Raw genomic sequence first — 24,752 nt, 5'->3', positions numbered from 1 at the left:
GCGATCGTCCTACAGTGCAATCTTGCAGTATGCTCCTCGATCGCTTGCCTCTGCTGTTTAACTACGATGAGCGAAGTGCAGCTGCCCCCAACTTTCCATCCTACTTCAACAGGACAAATTCGACGTTTGCGGTCCTGGTCTAGCAACACCACCGTACGAGTCGATTGTTTATTTGGCCGTTCAGCTGCGAAGCAAGCCATTTCGCTTTTAATTTTATCGTCCCATCGTCAAATCCCGTATATGTTATATAGAACGTAGCAGTCACAAAATGCTCTACTTACCACTATCCAGCGGCTTCCCTACGGTGTCCATGGTTCATTATAGCTTGCCAGTGTTCAGAATTCTCGGATGCTTCCCCACAGTTCTTGCACGGTACGCTGTTCCCTAAGAAGCAGCGTACCAGTTCACACGTTCCGTCTTGCTGGGGCAGCCAATGGACAGCTAACTTACCATGATGAACATTTTAACCGTACAGTGACGAACACTTTAACCTAACCGTACTTTAACCGTCTAGAACACGCGAGCTGTTCACTCGGGCTTGGGATAACGTGAGCGGAAGGTCGCGCCTCGTTCTAGATTAATTACACTTTGTCCTCTGCACGGTTGACGCGTTTATCTTGATAGGTTAGCTGTTTGTCGCTGCGTACTTGGGCTCGCGATTGCGCTGGTTTTGTCTGTGGCGCCCTTCAGACAAGTACTATAGCACTACTCTCACTTTGAGCGCAGCGCAAACTAACACCTACACCGATAACGCCTTGCGCGAGATCGGCTCAATGCAAGCAAGCGCCGTTGGATTTACGAGTTTCCGCCTAATCGGTGGCCGCGTGCTTTAAGCAGTTGCTGGACGGATGGATGGACGCTATGAGCGCCCCTTTGAAACGGGGCGGTGGGTTACGCCACCTAGCTCTTTTTATTATGTTGCCTAATGTCCAACATGCGTTAAAGAAAACAAAAAAAAAAGAAATGGAAGAAAAGGACCCCACGAAGAATTCTTATCAACAAGCTTTCTGAGCGCCTACAGGGAACTTCGTTTTTGTACGCCTCGGCTGTCTATCGTTTCCCTACTTCTGGGTGCTTTCGCCGCCAGAAGCGCTAGCTGTCTGCGGTGCGGCGCCGCAAAACAAACAAGCAGCAATTTCATGGTTCGACGTGCGCTGTGAATGTTTCTTGCGCGTAAGGTTCGATGTGGTCGCGTCTTCGTGCTGCAAACAGACGTACAGTTTGCCTTGCGCGAACCGCCCCTCGGATTTCTGCGCAGGGCTCGGCAATATCGTCGCCAGTAGCAACGGGTGCAATCGTTAGTGTTCGTTACGATTCTCGAAGCGCCGTGAATTGAAATCAATGAACAGGCGAAAAGCATGAGCGGTGCCGCTGGTTAAATACTTAAGTGCTTCTGCAAGAATCCTCTGGCTTTAAATCGCGATGAAAAGAGCATACGCCTCGAACGCATTTGCTCGAATGCCGGCGCCGCACGCGATAAACGTTAGAAGAGAGAGAGAGAGAAACAACTTAAAAACCACGGTAATTTCGCATGCCTTCTTTGCCTGTCGGTGTCCAGTCCTTGGCGGTTCCATGCAGCATGAATCAAAGGTGGTAAAGTCTAGTTCAAATTGTGGGGTTTACACAGCGTACCAAAGGTTTAAACTCGGTTATGAGCGACACCGTATGGAAGCCCCTCCGATAAATGCTGACCAAAGTGCATCCAAACCACGATACTCGAGCGTTTTTGCATCCGGCCTGACAACGGGATGAGGCCGCCGCGGCAGGTAATCGAACTCACGTGCTCCACGCCAGAACGCCATAGCCGCTGATACACACCAAGGTCGGGTGCTTCAGTTGAATTAAGTGCTCAGCACTCAAGTATGCGTGGACAGAGCGGGAAAGTCAGGGCTTCTGTCCATAAGCCAACTGGACAGGGTCTGCCACGCACAAGAAACAAGTTCCGGTTCACCCAACTAGTAAAAAAATAAAATGAAAAAATAAAATAACGTACGAGTGAAGCAGGGACTCGGGCACTTTGACGCTGCTTTGAACAAAGTTTATATATAATAGAGTTTTCAGTGTCAGCACCAACGCACATATATGGTGCTGTACATCTTTGTACAGACGAAAATAAGAGCTGCTTGTGCATGGGTGGGCAATGGTGGGCACAGAAAACAGTGTGCGATCATAAAGCGCGACATGATGTCGCTACTTCGAATATGCGTCGCTACAACACTCCTGGCACAGAGAAACTGTGTTACATAAATAGTGAATAGCGCTATACTGAATGTGGACTGTTCTCACGTTATAAAGACCTTTCTTTTTTTATTTCACGTAGCGGTTGGCAGGCACGAACTGTGCTTAGTAGCTGAATCCATTCGCTTACTTGTGCTTTTCGAAAATGGACGATGCGATTTAAAAAGAAAGAACCTGGTATACACAAAGATTAGGCGATTATATATCTTACATGTAATGACCCATCCTCGCGGAATGGTGTTGCCGGAATAATTTGTTCCCGACTACTCTGTTTGGCATCAGAGGAGATCTCGTACAATCCAGTCGGCATTCGGCTTACAGTGGGACTGTACAGCGTTGGCGAATTCCCTGTGCCCACCACTGTCAAGCCATGCGACAGGATTCATGGCACTCGCGAAGACGCCTGCGCTATGGCTGGGTGCAGGCGAAGAAGAAGAAAAAAGATTCACGCCGTGTGCAAGTGCGACAATACCGTCCCGATTTCGCCGTAGTCAAGTTTTGTTCTATTGCTAACGCAGCAACCCTCGAGCCCCGGCTCAACGGCAAGTGTGCAGTGACAAAACACTACGCTCACCTCCCAAAACACAAACAGCAATGTTCGTGGTCTCTCATGGTCGTGCACGTATATGAGAGAACTTTTCTACAAAAAAAACTGCATGACTGTCTTCGACTGATCGGCTCTTTCACGGCATGGCGGCTTGTGAAGCTTATGGTCGTTTGTTACCGTATATGTGAACAGTTTCAGAAGGTGTATAAGAGGGGAAAAAACAAGACACAGATCGATCATGGTGCTTACCTTGCCACTGTGTGAATGAGACACCTTATTCGATAGCAGAAAAGTTGCAGCAAATCAGCCTTCGTGGCGGGGTATCCTTTTGCAGCAAATTATGATTACGCCAACAGTACCCCAACTGAGCTACTGCTCTCGTCCAGGGAAAATCGTGGTTGGTAACACACCAAGGCCCAATGGGCGCTCATTCACAAAGCACATACTTTGCAAGAACGTAGGCTGTTGTTGCCCTAACGGCATCACATTAGCTGTAACCAAAGTCATTATGCCATCTACTTTCTGCAACGACATGTTCGGCGGGACTAAAAGCATGTGCATCAACTGCGTTACTCATCAGCACATGCTTTTTCAACGCGAAGTGCATGCCGGAGAACACAACCTCGCCAACTTCATTGACCGACATTTAGCAAACAGAAGTCCGCAAATCACTCTACAAACTTTTGAATAAACAAATAAACGCCATTGGCCTTTTGTGAACGAGATGAAATTTAGAATTTCATACCGGCCCACGCATGTGGCGCTGTTTTGAACTAGACAGATCGACAGCAAGGCTGCTGTTAAACGAAAATGTGCCTCGAGCGCAAGAAAGTAAACGAGTGTAAAATCACCTTCGTGATCACCGAAGCTGGCAGTTTCTAGGCTTGTAGCTCATACCGACATACCTTACAGATGATCATAGGGCAAATTGCTTTAGTATTCTTTAATATTATTAGCTCGTTAATGATGATGCCCTGACCTAACGACACCACTCGGACATCTAAGGCTCCTGGCGAAGATGGTATTCACCATGTATTGTACGCACAGCTCATGGTAATAAGTTCTTCACACTTGCGATGGCAAAAGTCATGTTATAGAGATCACTTTCAGTCAGTTTTGCAGAGCACTAGAATCGAGTCAGGCAACAAACGCGCCTTTCTCTAGAGACGACTAACTTTTCTTTAAGATGACAGTGACTGCGAAATAAATGACATATAATAATACTAATAAACGTTTGCGCACAACAATAAATTTGCAACGTAAAGGACTCTACACCGGATAGGCCATCAACAATTATAACACTCTTGTGCATGCAGCTCGCTACTGTCCGCGTTGTAGCATTGTCCAGGGATGACGAGCACGACACAATAACGAGCTTATGTAAAAGTAGCAGTCTTATGTGTCCGGCCTGCGACTGTGCGATGCACTCCGTGTAGATGGTTCCTTGGCAGATGGCTGTGCCGTTTGTCCGAAGGCCCACAGGAACCGGAACTGCACAACACGGCGTCAAGGAACTAACCCGTGCACACCACAGCAAGACTTGAACCCCGCGATCGCATCAAGCAGTAGAAGTTTCGTTTTAAGAAAGTTCACTCGCGCGAGCGCTTCGGAAGCAACCGCGCTATCGGTAACCGGTTGCGTGGAGCATACTTGAAGGAACTGAGACGTGCACATCACAGATAGGCTTGAACCACGCGATCTGCGCCAGTTAAGCGCACAGTCTCATTTTCGCGCGTTCCGCAGCTTAGTCCCGCGGGCACTTTCTCTTAGCGTCCCTTCCCTCGTCCTCTTCGTCGAGAAGTCTCTTGCTGTCCTGCTCCGTGACCGAGGGGCTCCTGACGATCCTGAGCTGAAGTGTGCCAGCGCCGTGGCGGGGCGCCGGCCTGCAAGACTGCGACGACCTTGATCCGGGGCTCCCCTCGTCCTCCGTGTCCACGGAGTCCCGCATGTCTTCGTGCTCGGGGGTCAGCCTCCGCAGCCGCCGCTTCTCGTGCCGGCGGAGGCGGTGTTCGGACGACGACCCCTTCTTGCCGCCGGCGTGGTGGTGGCGGCGATGATGGTGATGGTCCCTCGCCGGCAGCGGTGGTGGTGGCGGCGGCGCTGGCGTCGAGGAAGATGACGACGCAGGAGGAGGCTGTAGCGCGGTAACGGACGTAGTTGAAGACTTGAGTGGCAGTGGTATGGGGATCGGAATGGGAATGGGTATGGGCAGGAATATTGGGTACGGCACCATGACCGTGGGAGGAGGGAGCAGAGGATTCGGAGCCGGCGGCAGTGCGAGGGGAGGCGGCCGGTGCAGACCCATGGGCGGAACGACCCCTGTCGGGGGTGTCGGTGCCGGATGACCGGCGGCGGAATGGGGCGGAGGTGGTAGAAAGGCGCGCATAGGCGGTAAAGCAGCGGAAGGGGCAGCGGCTGCTGCCGCTGCCGCTGCTGCAGCTGCAGCGGCCGCAGCGGCACTGTTGGAGTGCATTCGCAAGTGTGGTGGCGGCGGTACTGGAGGGAACATGTGGAACGCTGGATGTGGAGGAGGCAGGAACGGCCTTCCTCCCGGGTCCGGCAGTGCTGCCCCGGGTCTGCAAGGCAGTGTTAGGGGCGGCATTACGGGCGCTAGGGGAGGCGGGCTGCCAGGACAGTGCGGCGGCGGCGGCGGGTGGTGACCGTTGAGGTGGTGCGTCGAGCTCCCCGACGCCCCGGGGCTGCTCAGCGGAGTTGTGCTGGTGGCCCTGGTGGGCGACCGTGCGGTGTGCGCCTGGTGGTTGTGACCGGAGGACGAGGAGCCAACGCCGCAGGCATCTTGGGAACTGCTCGCGTGCGAAGATCGAGAGGACCTCAGGGAACGACGTCTCTTGGAGGAGGACGGCTTGGTGTGCGTTGGCTTCTGCGAAAGGTTGACCGGGTCCCCGCTGGCTCCGGAATCCGGCGACGGCTGTGACTGCCTCGACGGAAGCGGCGCCGAAGACGATGGTGGTGGCGGGGGCAGCACCGGAAGCACTGGCGGAGGAGGTGGAGGACTTTTGTGGTCGTCCTCCCTCTCCGACGACTCGTCGTTACCGTTGATTGCACCGGACGGCTGGCTGCTCTTGCAATCCCGGAGCCAGAGGTCCGGCGTGATGAGCCCCGAGGCGACCTTGCAGGCCGCGGCGGCGTCCTGCAGGTGCGGGTGCATCTGAAGGTGCGCCTGCGTCTCGCGGCAGAAGATGTTCATCTTGTACTGGTTGAGGCACTTGTCGCTGCAAAACTGCAGCTGCTGCTCGCCGTCTTGGAAGTCAACGTAGTTGACCGTGTGGCGAACGTGCTTGCACCAGTCGCACACCTTGTTCTTCTTGAAGGAGGCGCGCCGGCACTGCGTGAAGCACAGCTCGGAGCAGAATGCTTTGCTGCCGCTCGTCGTCTTGAGCGTGAACAGTTTCATGCCCACCTTCTGGCACCAGGCGCACAGGATGCAGTTGGGTGGAAGGTTGGCCCCATCTGCGACACGGGAAAAGAGAGTCGGAGGCAGAAGTAAATATGACGCTTGCTCGTTAGTGTAAGTGAATTGGACTCCTGGGTCGCGTAACGAACATAACATCCACCAAACAATCAAACGTAACAGACAAAACTCAATACCACTTGGATATGCAGGAGATTACGAAGGAAATCGAAATACCTGCATGGAGCACAGCTGTGTTCACCTTCCCTTGTGCGCCATATCTGGCCGATATGCTGTCCGAATATTAATGGGAAATTATTTGCTTTCACTCCAAGTGGTGCTGTTCATACCTTACACCAGCTATTAATTGCAGCCGGGTAGGTATTAACGAAATGATGCACTGTATATTACTGCACCTGAAAGCAATCACGTATATACAGAGTGTCCCACCTAACTTTAGCTAGAGTTTAAAAATACGCGAATTTTTGCGTAATTGGACAGAACCAAGGTAATGTTGTTCGCCGTCGCTTGGAAGTACTCAAACTATTCTTTTTGTCATATCGCGTAATTGCATCTATAGTCTTATTTAATTAATCGACTTCTAAAATATGATAATTCGATGAAAAGCGTCAATGAGATAAGTGTACAGGGACATGAGAAACTCCCGAGACAGATTTTTGTTGCTCAATACGTGCTACATAAAAGTGTTTTTGCGAGCGTGAAAAAAGCCCGCGAATACACTCAAAGTGCCTCTAGCGGCCTGTCGAGCGGCAATTTGGTTGGTTACCTTGGTTCTGTCCAGCTGCGTGGCCCACGCGTATTTTTAAACTCTGGTTAAAGTTAGCTGGGACATCCCGTATAACTGGGATGATGAGCTGGTTGAGCTGATGAGAAAGAAGCTTAGTCAGATATAGTCCTGATCCCGAATCATGTGGATTATGTATTTTGCAGTGAACGTATCTGAAAAAAACAATCGAATCAAAAGGTATTTCACGACGTTAGTTTCGGTGTCCGGCCATAGACCGAAATTTACGAACAGCCCGGAGTAAAGCCGTAACAGGCACGGGATTTTCGAGCAACGGCGACAAGCAACAAGTATGGCCGTCGCTTGTCACGTCGCCGGCTGCTGGCCAGCCGGAAAATTACGCTTGTTGCCCCAGAAGTCCACGCAGCAGCTTCCGGCGACAAGTATAGCAACATGGCAACAGCCAGGTCACCCGCTTCCATCTGAATTCGCTCTTGTTATACTTGCCCTCCTACGCGACTACCAGAACTCAATGGTAGAATCAGTCTTCGCTTTGTATAACCTCACTTAGTACAAAGAATATGCGATGTATCATGCTGTCTTTTTTTTTAATCAGATATTCGTTTTGACGTTGTAGACCTAAGACACCAGCGAGAGCCGTACAAGTGCTTTGATTTCTCCCTACCATAGGGCACCATAGCATTTAACGCGGAAGAGGTGGAACGTTTCCTCACTGGCAATGACGGCATATATTCAAACTATATAGTACAATGTGGTTAAAACGTTCGACTTATGCTACGTTTGCATTGTTTAGCGGCGTACGATTGTACTTAATCGTGTAACAGGCGAAGTTTGTCGCTACTTCTTCTCGCGATATCGCGCCCATGCGGCTGCTGCGCACCGCAACACGACAGCGGGACAGGGTTCCCCCGTCGCCTCGCTTTTCACATGCGCGATTTCCATTAGAGCGACGCCCAGGATTGAACTCAGCCCTCAATATATTTGCGCCTCCATTGTTACAATAAAACACCACGGAAAACGGTAATATATACATTTGAATGTTGTTACTTATTAAAAAAATGATTAAGTGTAGTATGCATCGTGCTCTTTAATAACAACGTTCTACATTTACGATTCTTTAGCGCTCAACTGCGGGTACGCCGGCACAACACGCCGTAATATAGACGTCCGTAGAAACGCCCAATGTCGACGACGCTTGCTGCCGGTCCACCCGAAAATCGCGCTCATCTCTGGCGACTCCCCGACGGCGCGACCAACTTGGCGCAACCCAGTCGCGGATAGCGGCGACCATCGCGGCAGTCGCGGAGCGACGGAAATCCCTGCGTCGCTAAGTGAAAACAGCAACATGCGAAACAGCACTCTATTAGTCATTCATGCCCTCTGCTGCGCAATCGACATGTATCTCCAGATTGACGCATTTATTTTTATCTATCTAGAGCACTCGACCGTGTTCTGCATAATCTGTTGATTGTCAGTATGAGGGAAGTGGCGCTTCTTGACACACTTGTTAACTTGATTCAAGCGTATTGAATAATCGTAAGCGATTTGTTGAAATCGTATTTACATGGTCACGGTGTAATTAATTACAAGTGTTATCAGGTGTTCTGCAAGGCATCGACCCGTTAGTCCTTTTTGATTAAGTAAATTAAATTGCTAACGATGTTGATGATTGTGCGATGATGAGGGTGTTCGTTACTGACTGTATAATCTACTCCGTTATTAACGGCGACGCATCGCAAGTTCTATTAAATAGTAAGCTCGCGGACTGTTGCGAACGCAAGGGAATGCAGGTTAATCTTACTAACACCCTTTTTATGGCTATAAGTACTTAAAAGACTATAGTCTTATTTATACTTATTGTACGAGTGGCCAACATATGAAGTCAGTTTCTTGTGTAACTTGCTTGGGCTTAGCAATTGCCAATAAACTCAACTGGTATTTGCATATCGATAACAAGAGCACGTAGGCCTGCAGAAAGCTGTGCTTTTTGCGAAGGAAGCCAGAAAATTATCCCTGAAACGTTAACCTTGAGGCATATCACACCCTGGTTCGCCCAGTCTTTGAGTACACTGCTATCACGTTGGATCCGAGTTTTTCTAAAGATATCGCGAAGATTTAGCTCGTACTGCGACTGGCAGCTAGGTTCATTTTACCAAATTACCGAGCTACATGGTCAGTTTCCGATATGTTGCGCTAACTTGAGATTCAACCACTCTAAGAACAGTGCCACACACAACAACGATAAAGTTCTTTTATTAGCTATGTTAGTTTAAAACATGTCTAGAACGGGACAAATACGTGCCTGCTCCACTAAATCGGTTATCACAGCTAAATCATAGCGTGATTGAACGCCCATACCTCGCCAGGACAAAGCTTTTTCCAAACATACTTTTTTCCTAGCACCGTTCAGCTATGGAATTCTTCACGTACATCTACTGTTGAGCATAATAACATTTTACTGCTTGAAAAGCACTTAGAGATGTACTTTGTGTAACCGCTTCTGCTAGGGCAGCGTATACCTGTCTTCAGCGTTGTAAAATAAAACAAAGATAACGCGAGTCCCCTTTAACTGCACTTACGAAAAAATAGTATTACATTTGTAAAGACGCCACAGGCGTTTCGCAAGCTCGGAGCTCTTCGCAATGCCAAATCTCAGCCCGCGAGTCTCACTTCCAGTCTTCCGTCACGTACACTTCATGCAACCTCTCCGTCACAATAAGACATTCCTTCAAAGTTCGTTTTTCAGAAAATTTGTTCTTCAGCCGCCACAGCACGAGGAAGACACAGAGTAAGTGATGCGCTGTAGCGGTGCTTTAAGTTTTGTACGCAGAAGTGCCTCTGAGTAAGTGCTATATGAGGCGGATCAGTGAATCAAGTGGCGCTATTTGCATGTCGAATAAGCATGAAGCGACACGCGCAAGTATTTCTTCTTGTTGACACTTGCCGAGTACTGTGAACAACTGTAAATTTCCGTTCGCGTAAAGTACAAATAGCTTGCGCAAGAACATGCAAGGACAATAATCTTCGTCATGCTGCAAGGTGCGAAGAATTCAGAGAACACCCAGCAGTTGTCTGCAGCGGTTACGCTGTGTGGTGACGGCCATCACCGGTGAAGGATTACGTCACAGTATCCCCTGGCGATAGCAAACCAGCGCGTCTACGAAGTCATGTTCAGTCGGGCAACCCGCCATAGTGGCTCAGTGTCTATGGCGTTGCTATGCTGAGCTCGATATCGCGGGTTCGATCCCCACCGCGGCGGCAGCATTCCGATGGGGGCGGTATAGCAAAAACATTCATGTACCACGCATTGTGGGTGAACGTTAAAGAAACCCAGGTAGTGAAAATTATTCCGGAGCCCCCAACTACGGCGCGCCTCACAATCAGATCGTGGCTTTGGCACGTAAGATCCCATAATTTGATTTTTAATCAGTCAGGTATCTTTGCTGCAGATGCGTCCGCAATTCACTTAGTTGCCCGCATCGGCGTTAAAAAAAGGAAGGCATGCATGCTTGCGAAAGGGAGGTCGTGTAGCTGGCTTCGGTTGAGCGTCACGATTTGTCAATGCTTCTGACGTAAAACATTACATACTTTTTTTTTTTACCGTAGGAAAGAATTGGCCCTCTGCGTTTATGATATTTTTTTGGGGGGGGGGGGGTGGGGGAGGGCAATGTATTAAAGAGGTTGTCTAAAGCGGATAATTATACGAGTGTTTCCTCAGAACGGATGCGCAAGAGCCGCGACGCCCGGCGCAAACTTATTTTTTTTTTCATGCTTAACTCAATTAACCTGACTTCATTACATCATCCTCGTTGGTAAGACACTATATACGCGTTTGCATCTGCGTCGCAAATGTAGCGCTCTGCGCGACGCAGAGCAGACGATAACAGAAATAATTTACTTTTAAATCTTGTTTCCCAGCTATCTTTCGTCGCTCCACGCGCACGAGACATCCACATAGACACCACACAGCTAGAGTACACGACACACGCGAACACGAGCGCCTGCGGGTGTCCTGTTCCCTGCGTGGTGCCTGCTTTTCGCGCTGCCAAAGCCAAGTTGCCTAGCAACGAGTTACGCTCGAGGTTCGCGACACGCACCTGATACGCCCGACTGCATTGACGAGCCAGACGCTCCCGTATACGACATAACTATGTATCGGTAACCAGCAACCTGCATATCCCCGTAAACGAGCAAGAGAGACACGAAAAAGAGGCAGGGCCGACAGGGAGGCTCTCATTGTGTCGCTCAGCTAAAAAAGTTTCACGCCGCTACTCGCCGGCAGTTTTCCTATAGCTGGTGGCGAAAGGTGGGCGGCCAAAAAAAAAGGCACATGAGCGTGCAACGATGTTGAAATCACGGCGGTGGAAACTGCAAAATACGATGCTCCAACTAGTACGCGCCCGAGTTATAATAAGTGTAGAATTACGTATAGACAGAATTTTTTGACATTGCACTAGGTTAGGCTAGCTAATCACTGTTACGCCAACCACTTTTTTTTTTCGTAATACGAGCGAGCAGTCCACTAAGGACAGTGTTCGTTGCTAGTGAAACTTTTGATGGGTGTCTGGCAACTTGACGTTGTCCTGCGGGAACATGTACATGACCACTCCTCCGCGAGTGAGTGTTGAGGCCCTGTGCGAAAGATTGTTGGTAGCACATGGCGAACGTTTGGGCAGCTGGGCCTGCCTAAAGCGTCTGTGAAACGTGCAAATGAATGACGCGACATTCTATATGCCCCGTACATAAGGAAGGTAAGAAAACACCATAAAAAAAAGGGGGGGGGGGGGGGGGGATCGCCGGTGCATATTGCATCTGGCTCTTTGTTCGTTGCGTTCCTATGTTTCAGTACGTGTACAAATTTATACGCACTTTGCAGTGTTGACGCACTTAATATTGACGAGCTCTGAGCTCCGATATAAAAGAAAGCTGGGAATAATGTTGATTTCCTCGGACCGTTTTACAACCTATACATTACTTTCTACCAGATACCAAAGAGAAGTCAGTCGATACCGTTCTTCCAACGAAAAGAGCATAACAAATTGCAAATAGCGAATTGTGGGCCAGCGTTTAATGTTTACGAGGATGTGATCTATGCATAATGCCGAAGGTAAGGTCCAAAGTAAATGACGGCATCCAGTGGGCTCCGGCTAAATCTATTTCTACATTACCGCATTTGTGCATTGTTCACATGCTGTGTAGGAGGCACGTGAACATAATTTGGGCAGTATGTTCGAATGTTAAATTAGTAAGCCTTCCATTCGTTAACGCAGACCTTCGGTTGAGTATATATGCATTTTTTTTAATGATGCGCGTTCCAGTGCACGCGTCTATAGCAGTATATTTCACTCACTCACTCAAGTCTACAGCAGTATATTTGTGTCCATGTAGTACACCACATATATGTTTTTGAGGCATTCGTGTAAACCTTTTTTAGGCTGCTTATTAGTTCCCTTTGTAGTTGTTTTTTTAATCGTGTTTTGCAGACGACTACACAAGAGCAACATCTAAGGAAATAGTAAATAGTAAGCAACCAGCCAGAGATTGAAGAGTTAGCCCTACCTCTCGGCTGTCGCTCAATAAAAGCTCTCTTACACCGAAGCGAAAACTTCGACTTTCAACACACAGCACTCCAGCTTCGGCCACTAAACATGTAACGTAACCGAGTTCAAATACTTGGTATGGACATCGCCTTTATTTAGAGATACATTGAGCACAAGATAAAGAATAACCAAGTGCGCATCACTTGACTTCGTACTGTCACCTAAAGAGCATGAAGATCAGCTAATATCAAGAGTTGCTTAAACAATCCTGCAAATGGTTCGCATTCCACTGAGCTCAGTCCGAACTGATTGATCAAAGTCAGGGAATGATTAACAACAACAACAACAACAATGTTCAAATTTTCGTACAACCTAGGTGGGTTACTCTAGCCTCATAAATTTACAAAGGGGACATGAAGTTGCCGCACATGGCAGCGATATGTCGTGTTGCTTCCCTCAATGTGCTATTTGTAAGTTTAGGATGTTCGGTAAGCAGCAATGTTCAATACAATCTTTTATTCTTGCAAGGAGTAAACGGCACGTGATACACTGCAAAATAATTTACACCCTTAAAAGTGAAAAGGGGTGTAAATAAGTTTATATCTCACACCCGTAGGGTGTGATTTGTATAACCAACACCCCAAGGGCGTGAGTTATAGACACATTTACACCCTTTTTCACGTTTAAGGGTGTAAATTATTTTACAGTGTACCCTAGCGGCTACGGCATTGCGCTTCTCAGCTCCAGGTCGCGGCTTGGAGCCCGGCTGCGCCGGCCAAGTTCCGACGGGGACGAAATGCAAGAAAGCTCGCGTACTTAGATTTGGGTGCACGTTAAAGATCCCCATGTGTTTCAGAACTAATCCGGAACCTGCGACTAAGGCATTCTTCATTATCAGGCGGAGCACGCAATATGTTTATAATCAGGTTTCATGTACTTGTTCGGCCACCAAGCCGTCATGCTCGGCGCGAGATAATGTTTATGTTAATCCACGGTGAAAACGCTGACGACGAATGCCGCAGTGCTCGAAGAAGTCTCAACACAGGCTCATGACACGATAATCCATTGACCTGACAGCAGGTCAGTACACGGAATCATAACGATACAGGTACCTAAGCATAAACAGCCATGCCTGTGCCACCGAAGTGCAAAATGGTATGCCAATCATAATTTAAGTGTGAAGATTGTAAATATGATAAAAAGTGCAATGCGGTATATAAAATAAAAAAATAAAGAGTAGGCAAGTTTCAGGCATCGTTCGGACATGCAGGTCATTGCATAGGCGATAACGAGACATGTGGTGGCATAAGCTTTAAGACACACGGCCTGCAAGAAGGCCTGTCGATTAATTAAGGATTAAAAGTGCAATGCGGCGTATAACAGAAAAATTAAAGAGTAGGCAATTTTCAGCCATCGTTCGACATGCAGGCAGGGGTCGAAGACCCAGGGGCTACGTCCGCGGGGAGGAACCCAAGATTATGTTACGCTGTCACGACGGATCCGCGATCAGGCAGGTGGAAAATATTAAAGTTTTAGGCTTCCACATAGCAGCGGGAGGTACAAACCTGAATGCCATTCAGCACATTTCCAACAAGACGGACCAAGTCATCAGGTTACTAAGGAGAATCAGCAACAGACACAGAGGCCTGGGTGAGGACAGCGCTCTAAGGCTAGTGCACGCCTTCGCTCTCTGTCACTTCACCTACGTGGCAGGTCTCTTTAAATGGTCGCAGGCCGAGCTGAACAAGCTAAACACTCTGATCAGAAAGTTAGTGAAGGCTACCCTAGGTATACCCATCAGCACCTCGAACGTGAAGCTCATGAACCTAGGCGTGCACAATACGATAGAAGAGATGGCGGAAGCACAACAGATGGCGCAGCAGGAAAGACTGACGAAAACGCGAGCGGGCAGGCTTATACTCAAAGCGATAGGGACAGACCCAAATAGATCAATGAATCCGAAGGAATCCGAGGTAGAATTGAGCGCGAAACTTAGAGACGCGATCAGAACCACCCCCCTCCCGAGAAATATGCACCCGGAACACAATGTTAGCAGGAGAAAAGCGAGAGCGAAAGCTTTGTTGAAAGAAATTGAACAGCTAGGACAACAGGCGGCCCTTGTAGACGCTGCCTGGGTCAAAGGCAAAGAGGCCTACACCGCCGTGGTTGTCGACAGCCGGGGCGAGGTACGGGACGCCATCACCATCTTCACTAAGGATTCCACGGTGGCGGAGCAAGCCGCGATTGCTCTAGCCATCAGGAACCGTAAATGGTCTTTCATCTATAGCGATTCCAAAGCAGCAATTAAGAGCTTTGACAAAGGCTATGTAGCTGGGACTGCGGCTAAAATTATCGACAAGGTCGAAACTATCAAAACTGAAATCCGATGGTTTCCTGCACATATGGGACAAGTGGACGAGACTCGGCCCAACCTCAACGAGGTGACGAACGACCTGGCACGAGGACTTGCTTGCCGTGCCGGTCAGAACCGAACCGACGCCCACTACCATTCCGGGGAACATAAAGATCACTTACTAACTTACAACGACATTACTAAATATTACTACTTGGGGCGTAGGCAATTCCCTCTGCCACACGTAAAATTGAACAGGGCTCAGGCAGTGACGCTACGTTTACTGCAAACCGGGACGTACCCCACTCCGTATTTCATAAATAAAATTCACCCAGAAAGAGAAATTAGGACAGAATGTAACGTGTGCGATGGCATCATTGACATCAGACACATGCTGGCGGGCTGTCCCGCGACTCTCGCCGACCCCGAAGAAAAATGGCTTTACTGGCACAAGTTCATAACAAGCTCTTCATATCAAGATCAGCTACGGGCTGTCCAGAGGGTCCACGATGACGCCATAAGGCTCGGCCTGGCGGTGCCGACGTGGACGCTGCCCGCCTCGGTCTGAAAAGACCGGGCTTCAGGACGCTAATAAAGTTTTGTGAATGAATGAATGCAAGAAGGCCTGTCGATTAATTAAGGATTAAAAGTGCAATGCGGCGTATAACAGAAAAATTAAAGAGTAGGCAATTTTCAGCCATCGTTCGACATGCAGGCAATTGCAGAGGCAATAACGAGACAGGTGGTGGTGTGAGCTTTAAGACACACAGTCTCCAAGAAGCCCTGTCGATTAATTAAGCTTCTGCAAGTCACATGTTCCAATGAGAAAGGAGCTGCTTCCAGAAATATGCAAATACAGTTTGCGGAATAGCCGGACGATAAAGTACATGCGAACTGCAAGCTATACGTATGGCTCTCCCACGAGAATGACGTGCTTGACTTGCCGCGTTTCTAGTAACCGGCATACACTCGGCGCCCGAGCGGACCTCGTATCGCTTCGGAAGATGCACCGGGACGTGCATACATACCCAAACCCCTCCACCAAGGCCGCCGTGGCAGGTCATCGAAGATCATGGACGACGGCGGGAAAGGCAGCACAGGCATGGCACGCACGATTCACGGGTACTCGCGCTGCCGAGTGTAGGCCGGGCGCCACCCTCGGGCGCGGCGTGGACTGAGCCCGGACGACGTGTACCTGGTTCCAGACCGTGAGACCCCGCGGTTTCACATGTCCTCGGGGATGCTCGACCACAGGGAGCCGACCCCGCTGGACGAGGACGGAGCGAAGGCTGGTTTTGGCACTCTTGTCGACGGCAGGTGAGAAGCGGTCTACGCTCGCTACACAATCTCAGCGCCGGGTCCTTCGACGAAAACTGGAGAATGCGGGTCTTGAAAGTCCCATAGGGCCAAGCCGATGCCCGCCGATGTCTTGGGAAGTTATAGGTGAAAGTCGATCAGCGCTGCTGTGACCGTACCTATTTGCGCAGAAACATTTGACGGGGATCTTGACCGGTCAACCGGCTTGGCTGTTCCGGACGCTGCAGATTATTTCTTTGGACCGAATGGTCCAGGTTCCAGCAAGCGCACTCGTTTTCGCCGGTGGCTAATCATGACACATTGCCGGCATTCCGATTTCAATCGTACTGAACACGGGAAAAGCGAATATCGTTGGCTGACCTGCGACGAAGCTCCTCAGTGGACGAAGAGAAATAACACCTTCGTGATAGGTACGCCGCGCTCAATTCAGTACATCGGCAGGAAACGTGGCAGGCAAACGCTGCGTAGGAGACCAATATGAAGTCGACCGGCGCACGAAACGAGACACGCGTTCTATCCCGCACTCAACGCGAAACTAAACGTCCCGGCGAGAGACCGCTGAGCGGCGTGGGCGTGTTGTGTGCAAGTGCCGTATGAAACCTTTCGAAGGACGTGTAAGTCCCTTCGAGTACACACACAGTCTACAAGACCTGTGCGTGAATATGCTTTCCCCACACCTTCTTTCCAGGCTTCTTCCCTCTCTCTCCCTCTAGTGGAACGAGCAGAGGAGGAAGGGGGACGAACTCCCACCGTTTAAAATAAGCAGGAGGCGTGCCCACGGCGTGTCTCTTACACAGAAAGCGGCTCGGGTGTTAGCGGTGGCCGTAATGAGGCAGCATGGATGCTGCGGCGGCTGCGAGGGTCGGCGGTGGGCAGCGCGAACGCGTGCTCGCAGGGTCCAGCGCCCGAACCTCCTCGCCCTCCGTCTGGAATCGGAGAAAACAGGACTATCGCGGCGCGCTCGGCACAGAGACAAAATGCCGGCCGGCGCCACTGCTAATGAACAGTAACGATCCGCTTGTTTGGGAAGGTACACCGGCGGCGTTGAGGAGGGGTGTGCAGTGGCCCGCGTGGCTTTTTAGAAGATGCGCGGTGGCCATGCGCCGGCTGAACGGCAGCCTGCTCTTCAACCGGCTGCTGTTGCTGCTGCGTATGCCGGGTCTTTCTCCCCCTCCATCGGTGTCTTCTATGCACGAGAGGTCTCCACAAGTGGACACACAAACGCTCGCAATCCTGGCTTGAGCTCACGTGTACTCGGAGAGGGGGGGAGCAGTGGCGGCGGCATTTTGGTTTCCTGAGCGCTCCATTTACTCCAATTCGGAACCGATTCCTCCGGAAACGCGCCGCTCTCTTTCTGTCCGGGAACTTTGGCGCCCTGAGCGGAGTAGTAGAAATGCGAGGGTAACCCTGGGTGTGCGTGACGCCGTGTTTGTTAATGCCTGCGTGTACGCCTTCCCCCTCAACTGTGCGCGGGTATTACAAGAGGGAAAAAAAAGAAAAAGAAACAGTGGGCCAACAGTCGAATCGTCGTCGGAAACCGGAGATGCTAAACACCCGGTTCGCCGTTCTCTACCTTATTGCTTTTTCTTTCTCCCGTTCCGATTCCAGCAGGTCGAAAACTCAAAACGACACACTGTTGTTTCGCAGTGGCTTGCGTGAGAGCACTACGTTGAGCGCGGGCGGCGCCGTTCGCTAAAATAACGCCAATTTCTGCCGGGGCCGCTTTGCACGCATGCACGAGGAAAGCCCGCTCAAAGATGTGGGCTGTGGCTCCTTGAAAAATGCGCGTAATGTTGCCCTTTGCGTTCGGCTCAGCCTCGAAAGGAAGGCTGGCGTCTATAGTGTCCCTGCACGTACTTGGCAAGAAAGAAGATTCGCGGAGGCTGGCACCGCCGTAAATGCTATACTCTTCTGGGCGGGTGACTTTTAGGGACCGTTTCTTTTAAAGAGGTACGAAGTGGACACGGGACGCGTGGAGCTCGCGCACGGTTCTGCGCGAAAGGATTTGACTTCGCGGAGGATAATCGAGAAATGGCGTCAGATGGAGCGGCTTGATGTTACTCTGCACAAGAGAATTGCTCTTGTTTAGCGCAGCATGCGTTTGGTGCATGCTTGGTGTTAGCGAAAGGCAAAGTGACGTGGTCAGGAGTCTCTGCCGGCATGTTTCCATAGATATAGAACTCCTTCCACTGGCGTCTTGCCGGCTATTGTCTCTCAGCGCTTGCATTCCACTGCAGGAAGCTACGTGCAGGAAGCAGGAAGCAGGAAGCTACGTGCACTTAACTTTTTTTTAAAGAATTTTCACATTTGCAGCAACAGCTGTTGCGAATACATGAACAAAGGTGTTGCAGCGTGAAGTCAGCGACGTCACGCGCAAGCGATCACCACTACGACGCAGACATGCACCGGCAACATTCTGAACCCGCTGAGTTTATATACAGCCGATATGAGGTGCCAACGTGCAGTTTATCAAAAGCGCACAGCCCGCCAGGCTCGTGGTGAGGTATGTCATTGGCCTTCGTCGTGTGGTTTTTCTAGCATTTCTGACCCGCCGTGGTTGCTCAGTGGCTATGGTGTTGGGCTGCTGAGCACGAGGTCGCGGGATCGAATCCCGGCCACGGCGGCCGCATTTCGATGGGGGCGAAATGCGAAAACACCCGTGTGCTTAGATTTAGGTGCACGTTAAAGAACCCCAGGTGGTCAAAATTTCCGGAGTCCTCCACTACGGCGTGCCTCATAATCAGAAAGTGGTTTTGGCACGTAAAACCCCAAATATTATTATTATAGCATTTCTGAACGTCCGAAAGTTTAAGACACAAGATGGGAACTTTATTCCAAAGTCTCGAGAAACTATGCATGGCATGGCGACAGCTCCACTGGGGCGAAGTCTCTGGGGCGAAGTGTCTCACAAACGTATATGACAATATGTGCGTGCTCGCAGGCAGTGATACTCTTTGCGTTCTTGATACCACGAGAGAAATGCTTGGTATGATGACAAACTTGAAAGCACATCCTGGGATTTTTGTTAGGACACTCTGATGCTTGCGAGTATCTTTTTCTGTGGTTTTGTTGTCAAGGACCATCTATAGCGCAACATAAATGAAAATTAGGAAATGTTAAATCGGTACTTGAAGAGTATGAGAAGCACTGGTATAGAATACTAATTATTTGCTGCGAAAACAAACGAAACCTTTTAAATCACGGCTGCCTTGGGCCAACCTAACTCGGCGTGTTGAAAGCTGAAGGTACACAGCTTTTAATGTGTGCAATCAAATCTTTTACAGATTCTCTTTTCTTTGACACATTTATATCGAAAAGAGCAGACCGAAGATAATGGTCTGCGTATGTAGATCTAGCAAGCAGGGACGCAAAAGCTTCAACTTTAATCCCAAGCAGCTTTACAAAATAGCAAAATCAAGAAAAAAATTGGAGGATAAGTTGCATCATTTCAATCATCTTCAGTTTCTGGTATAAACCACTTGTAACCCATGAATAAGATGTGATAGTACCATCTTTCTTTTTGTTCTGTTAGCGTGACAAGTAAGCGGCTCCGTCAAAATGGTGTTCGCATAGCGCGCACATTGTTCAACAGGTGAGACCACATTTCATTAGCGCGTAAATAGCCTTTGATCACCCGCCATTTTGGATTAGCAATTCGCAATTTTCAGTGAGCCTTCGTGGCTATGTCCCCAAGGAAACAGTCAATTTTGACCTTCGGCAGGGGGAATTCGCGACATAGTGGTCAAGCTTGACAGAACATGGTGAGGAATGCCATGTTGTCGTAGAACCGCGCAATATAGAAAACAGACCTTCGTTCATGTCGGGTACGGAGCCGATGATATCGGCACTTGTAACTCTCTGTCTTTTGAAGCAGCGAGGTTCCATTGGCTATGTGTATACGCGGTGCACACACCGAGTGTCCTCGACACGAGGAAACGTACGTGTAGTTTTATTGCTTTTACGATGTTACTGCTAAACTTTGAACAAATTCTATCCTGTCAACGCAAAAGAATAACAGGAGCATGGCGAACATAGAGGTGATTGATCAGCAGTAGGCTGTAGCGTAGATAGGGGCGAGGTAGAGACGAGCCGTACCGATGTTCGCTGGAAGGACCTTTTACATGGCGTTCGCTCGCTTATATATCGTCTTTATCATGCGCGCTCGCTTATCGTAGACTACCGCCTAGGGGGCCACTACATAGGTCTCTCCCTACTGGGAACTGACATATGGCGGTTCAAACGCTGTGCTAAGGAGGGCGCCCGGTGGACACGCTGAGGCGTGTACGGTGAGTATGCCCGAGGGTACGCCGTAGTGTTACAGGTACAGGAAGGTGACGTCACTGACGCCGCGAGATGGACGGCAGCAACGTGGGCGGGTTTGACACGGTTTGAGGTGATCACTTCTGCCCGGCCGTTCAGGTCAACCATAATGTGCTGTGGGCTGCGCCGGAGGACTTTGTAGGGGCCTGCGTAGTGCTGCTCGATTGGCTTGCGGACGCGGTCACAGCGGACGAAAACATGCGTGCACGTAGAGAGTTCGTCGCTGACATAAAAACAATGCTTGACGGATAGCAGGGTGTGCGGGAAGCGCTGCATGGTGTTGCGGAGCTTCGTGACAAAGTAAGAATTGTGTTCGGAGCTTGGTGTGTAACGGTGAAGAGCTCGATCATCTGGGAGGCGTAGTGCACATCCGTATACGAGTTCCGCTCAACTGCAACCGATTTCGGCTTTCAGGGCGGATCGGAGGCCGAGAAACACGAAAGGCAAGGCGTTATATGCCAAGCGGAAGGGTCGTGGGCTTTGGGCGCCGCTTTGAGTTGGCGATGCAGGCGCTCTACCAGACCGCTGCTGGCAGGGTGGTAGGCGGCCGTTCGTATTCGCGCAGCACCAAGGAGCTATTCAAATCCGAATTCTGAGATTTTTTCGTGCCAAAAACCCGATTTGATTATGAGCCGCACGCCGTAGTGGCGTAATCCGGATTAGTTTTGATCGCCAGGGAATTTTTAAAGTACCAAGGAGCTGTGTCAGGCGAGAGAGCAAAGCAGACTTGAACTGACGACCACGATTTGTAGTAATGGTTGAGGGCACGCCAAACCGGCAAATTCAGTGGTGTGCGAACGCACGTGCGATGTATGGTGTCATCCGTGATATCCGGTAGGGCAATAGCTTCCGATCAGAGCGTAAAACGATCTACGCACGTCATTGAGTAAATAGCACCACGGCACGGCGGAAGAGGACCGACGATGTCCAGGTTGACATGTTCAAAAACGCGCACTCGGCATGGGGAATGCACCGATAGCAGAAACCGTGCATCGCTGACACGTGATCCAGGAGCGTGTCCATAGGCGAATATCGCGGTTCACATTCGGCCACACATAAAGCGGTCGGCGATGAGTCGCTGGGTGGCTGGTATTCCCGGATAAGCTGGTGAATGCAGCGCGTCGAACACTGCGCGTCGAAACTACGAAACGGTACGAAACGGTACGAAAGGGCCGGGCGATCCGGTGGAATTCTCACACGCAATAGCATCCGCACAGACGGGCAGCTTAACTTCGCGAAATGGCAAGTTCGGTGCCTTGTTCCGCAGATCGGCGAGCTCACTTTCTGTGGTCTGGGCCGCGGCGAGGGCCGTGAAGTCTACACGGCCACGATGGGACGTCTGGAGTGTCATGACAGCGGATGAGGAAAGTGCGTCGGCGACAACATTGCCGGAGCCGCAGATGTGGCAGATACCTGTAGTAAATTCTGATATGTACGACATTTGGCCCTGCTCTCTCGATGTGTGAGCACCGCCGTCCGACTACAGTGATCGAAGAGCAAACATGAGAGGTTTGTGATCAGTGACGATGTAGAAATCGGCTCCTTAGAGGAAATGGCGGAAATGAACTGCTTGATCGGCGGCCAAGGGCTCCAGGCCAAACGTGAGCTACAGCATGCTGTAGCTCTGTTGTGTAGGCGTTTGCTTGCGAGAGTATAATGCAATGGGTTGCAAACCTTGCTCACTGCGCTGCTGTAGCACGGCCGCCATAGCGGAGTCGGATGCGCCTACCGCAAGGCAAAAGGCACGAGTTCATTTTCGGATAGACCAAAAGCGCAGCTCGAGTCAGTGCATCAGTGATCTTCTGCAAAGCAGGCGGTGATTCATTCGTCGACGTCAGCTCCGCTGGCTTCAAAGCTGAGGCCAGTAGATGGTGCATAGGCTGCAAGATGTGCGCACAATGCTGCATGAAACGTCGGCAAAAACGTCACCAAGCCGAGAAATTATCGCAGCTGGTGTCGCGTGGATGGCTGTGGAAAACATCTGACGGCCTAAACCTTGATTGGTAGTGGGCGGATGCCTGAAGCGTCGATTGTATGACCCAGGAAAGTTAGGGTCGACACGCCAAACTCGGGCTTCGCAGCATTGATGGCGAGCCCGTAGTAGTCCAAACACTCCAAGAGAAGCAGGAGGTGATCGCGATGTTACTGTGGCGTGCTGCCCGCGACGAACAGGTCGTCGAGGTACGCATGGCAGAAATCCAGGCAGCGCAGCACTTCGTCTATCAAGCGCTTAAACTTTTTCGCGGAGTCCCGAAGGCCGAACGGCATCCGTATACACAAACTCGTACAACCCGAAAGATGTCAACTATTGCTGCCTTCTGAATATCTTCTGGTGCCACAGGAATATCATGGTAGGCGCGAATTAGTTCGATCTTCGAGAAAATTGTTCCTTCGTACAAACTTGCCATGCTGTAAAAAATGTGCGGGATGGGATAACGTCGAGGCTCGACAACCTGGTAGAGCGCTTGGTAGCCCTCGCACACTCTCCAATCACCACGCGCAGATTTTGGCCCATGAGTAGTGGCGAGGACCAAGAACTGCTCGAGGATCGAATGGTGCTTAGCTCTAACTTATGTTGAAACTCGTTCTGTGCTTTGCGAAGTTTTTCAGGAGTCTACCGGCGTGGGCGGGCGTGCACCGGCGAGCCTTTGGTTTCAGTGTAATGGAGAGTGTAATTGAGTGCTTGACTGCTTTCTCCTTGTACGTGGACCGGTGTCAAAGTGAGAAACTTGAGTGGCACGTGGCTTGGCGAAGGCGAAAGTGACAGGTTCGTGGAAGGCACCACCGTACGCTCCCCTTGTACCCTGAGTTAGGTGGCGGAGTCGCGAAGGCATTGCTGACGGACGTTGATTAGGCGATCGAAGTGGCGGAGGAAATCTACAGTGATGGCACGCTTGATGCCGGTGACAGTGAAAAGCCAGCGGAATGCATGGCGAAGGCCCAAGTCCAGAGTTAATGACTTCTCGCCGTATGTGGCTGTGCTGCTGTTGTTGACAGCCAAGCGTGGTGGAGTCGGCGGACATCTGCGGTCGGCGGGTGTGGCCGGTAGGACGCTAACCTCGGCACCTGTGTCCATCTGGAAGCGAGCGTCATGCAGTGTCGTGGTCTGAAACAAAGAATAGAAGTGGGTGGCTCATAGGAGGGACTGAGGCGCTTCCCGCCTTCAGCGCCTGGCCTTGTTGTCTCCCGCCCAAGCGCACGGGGGAATGCAGTTGTGGGTATTAGTCACGGAAGCGACGATGGTACCAACATATCATGGTAGAGCGGGAGTTATCCAGATGGGAATGGGTTTGCAGATTGGCCACGGCGTCAGCAAGGTGGGACAGTTCTGCGCGCAGATCGGCTTCCGGTTCACTGACCTTTGGAAAACGTTGGAACTTCAATGCAATGGAACGTTGCAACCTACATGATGTTATCCGCTAACTCAGCAATCTAGTTGATGCCAAGATCTTCTGTGGCGGCGAGTATCATGCGAACGCTGACAGGCAAGCGGGTGAGAAAAAGCTGACGAAGAAGAGAAGACGTCCGTGGTGCTTGCCTCTTCACCCAGCATGCGCTGCATGAGGCGCGGGAACTGCGCGTCAGTGAGGTCGCCGAGCTCTACTGCCGCGAGAAGTTGCTGCAAGTGCTTCTGCTCTGAAGACGAAATCCGTCGATTCACTGAATTCCTTAGCGTTGCGTAAGGGGACTCGAGCGACGGCGTGGCAATAAGGTCACGAACGTCGGTGATGACGTCCGCAGGCAGATTGGAGAGGACGTAAAAATAACGTGTCTGTTCAGAAGTGGGCCGCTGCGCAGCAAAACGTGCTTCGGCCTGCAAGAACCGCAGGCCAAATTCGGTGGACCAAAAGGGTGGGAGCTCGACCCGAAGTGTATAGGTGGCAGGAGCAGCATGCTGTGGAAGGCGCGCGTTACCGACGGGTTGTGTGTCGTCGTTCTTCGCCCCAGGCTAACGTAGAAGTGTTGGGCTGGGTCACCACTGTAGCATGCTATAGGGACGAGGCAGAGACGAGCTTCACCGGCATTCTCTGGAAGCAGATTTTTAATGCGAAAGCATTATACTTCCCATGAGGCGGAATAGCGATAACGAAGATCATCATCAGCGTCTTGTAAGTTAGATCAAGTTAGAGTAAGGTGACTTAAAGTGGAGCAAAGTGGAATTCAGGTGAAGCAGAGTGAATGAAGGTGAATTAAAGTGGATTAAGGTGTATTAAGGTCGGCACAAATTAGAGCGACGTAGATTAAGTTGGATAAACGCT

General features: G+C 50.4%; 1 protein-coding gene across 2 annotated transcripts in view; it reads right to left on the bottom strand.

Annotated features, from left to right (window-relative positions):
- Positions 1–3,551: 3,551 nt before the first annotated feature.
- The window catches only part of Sobp (Sine oculis-binding protein), a 173,206-nt gene continuing 152,005 nt past the window's right edge, over positions 3,552–24,752 (bottom strand). Inside the window, exons 1-2 of one of the 2 annotated variants that reach the window (XM_070538617.1) lie at positions 15,885–16,519; positions 3,552–6,256 (exon numbers count right to left, since the gene is read on the bottom strand). In XM_070538617.1, coding sequence (XP_070394718.1) covers positions 4,530–6,256; positions 15,885–15,960 — 1,803 coding nt within the window. In that variant the 5' untranslated portion in view covers positions 15,961–16,519 and the 3' untranslated portion in view covers positions 3,552–4,529. Of the gene's footprint in view, positions 6,257–15,884; positions 16,520–24,752 lie in introns of those variants that run through there. The other variant, XM_070538616.1, reaches the window with a different exon arrangement.

This window comes from Dermacentor albipictus, chromosome 5 (assembly GCF_038994185.2).
Source record: "Dermacentor albipictus isolate Rhodes 1998 colony chromosome 5, USDA_Dalb.pri_finalv2, whole genome shotgun sequence".
Taxonomy (NCBI): domain Eukaryota; kingdom Metazoa; phylum Arthropoda; class Arachnida; order Ixodida; family Ixodidae; genus Dermacentor; species Dermacentor albipictus.
The sequence above is the reverse complement of the archived record's forward strand: the minus strand, read 5'-3'. Positions and strand labels throughout refer to the sequence as shown.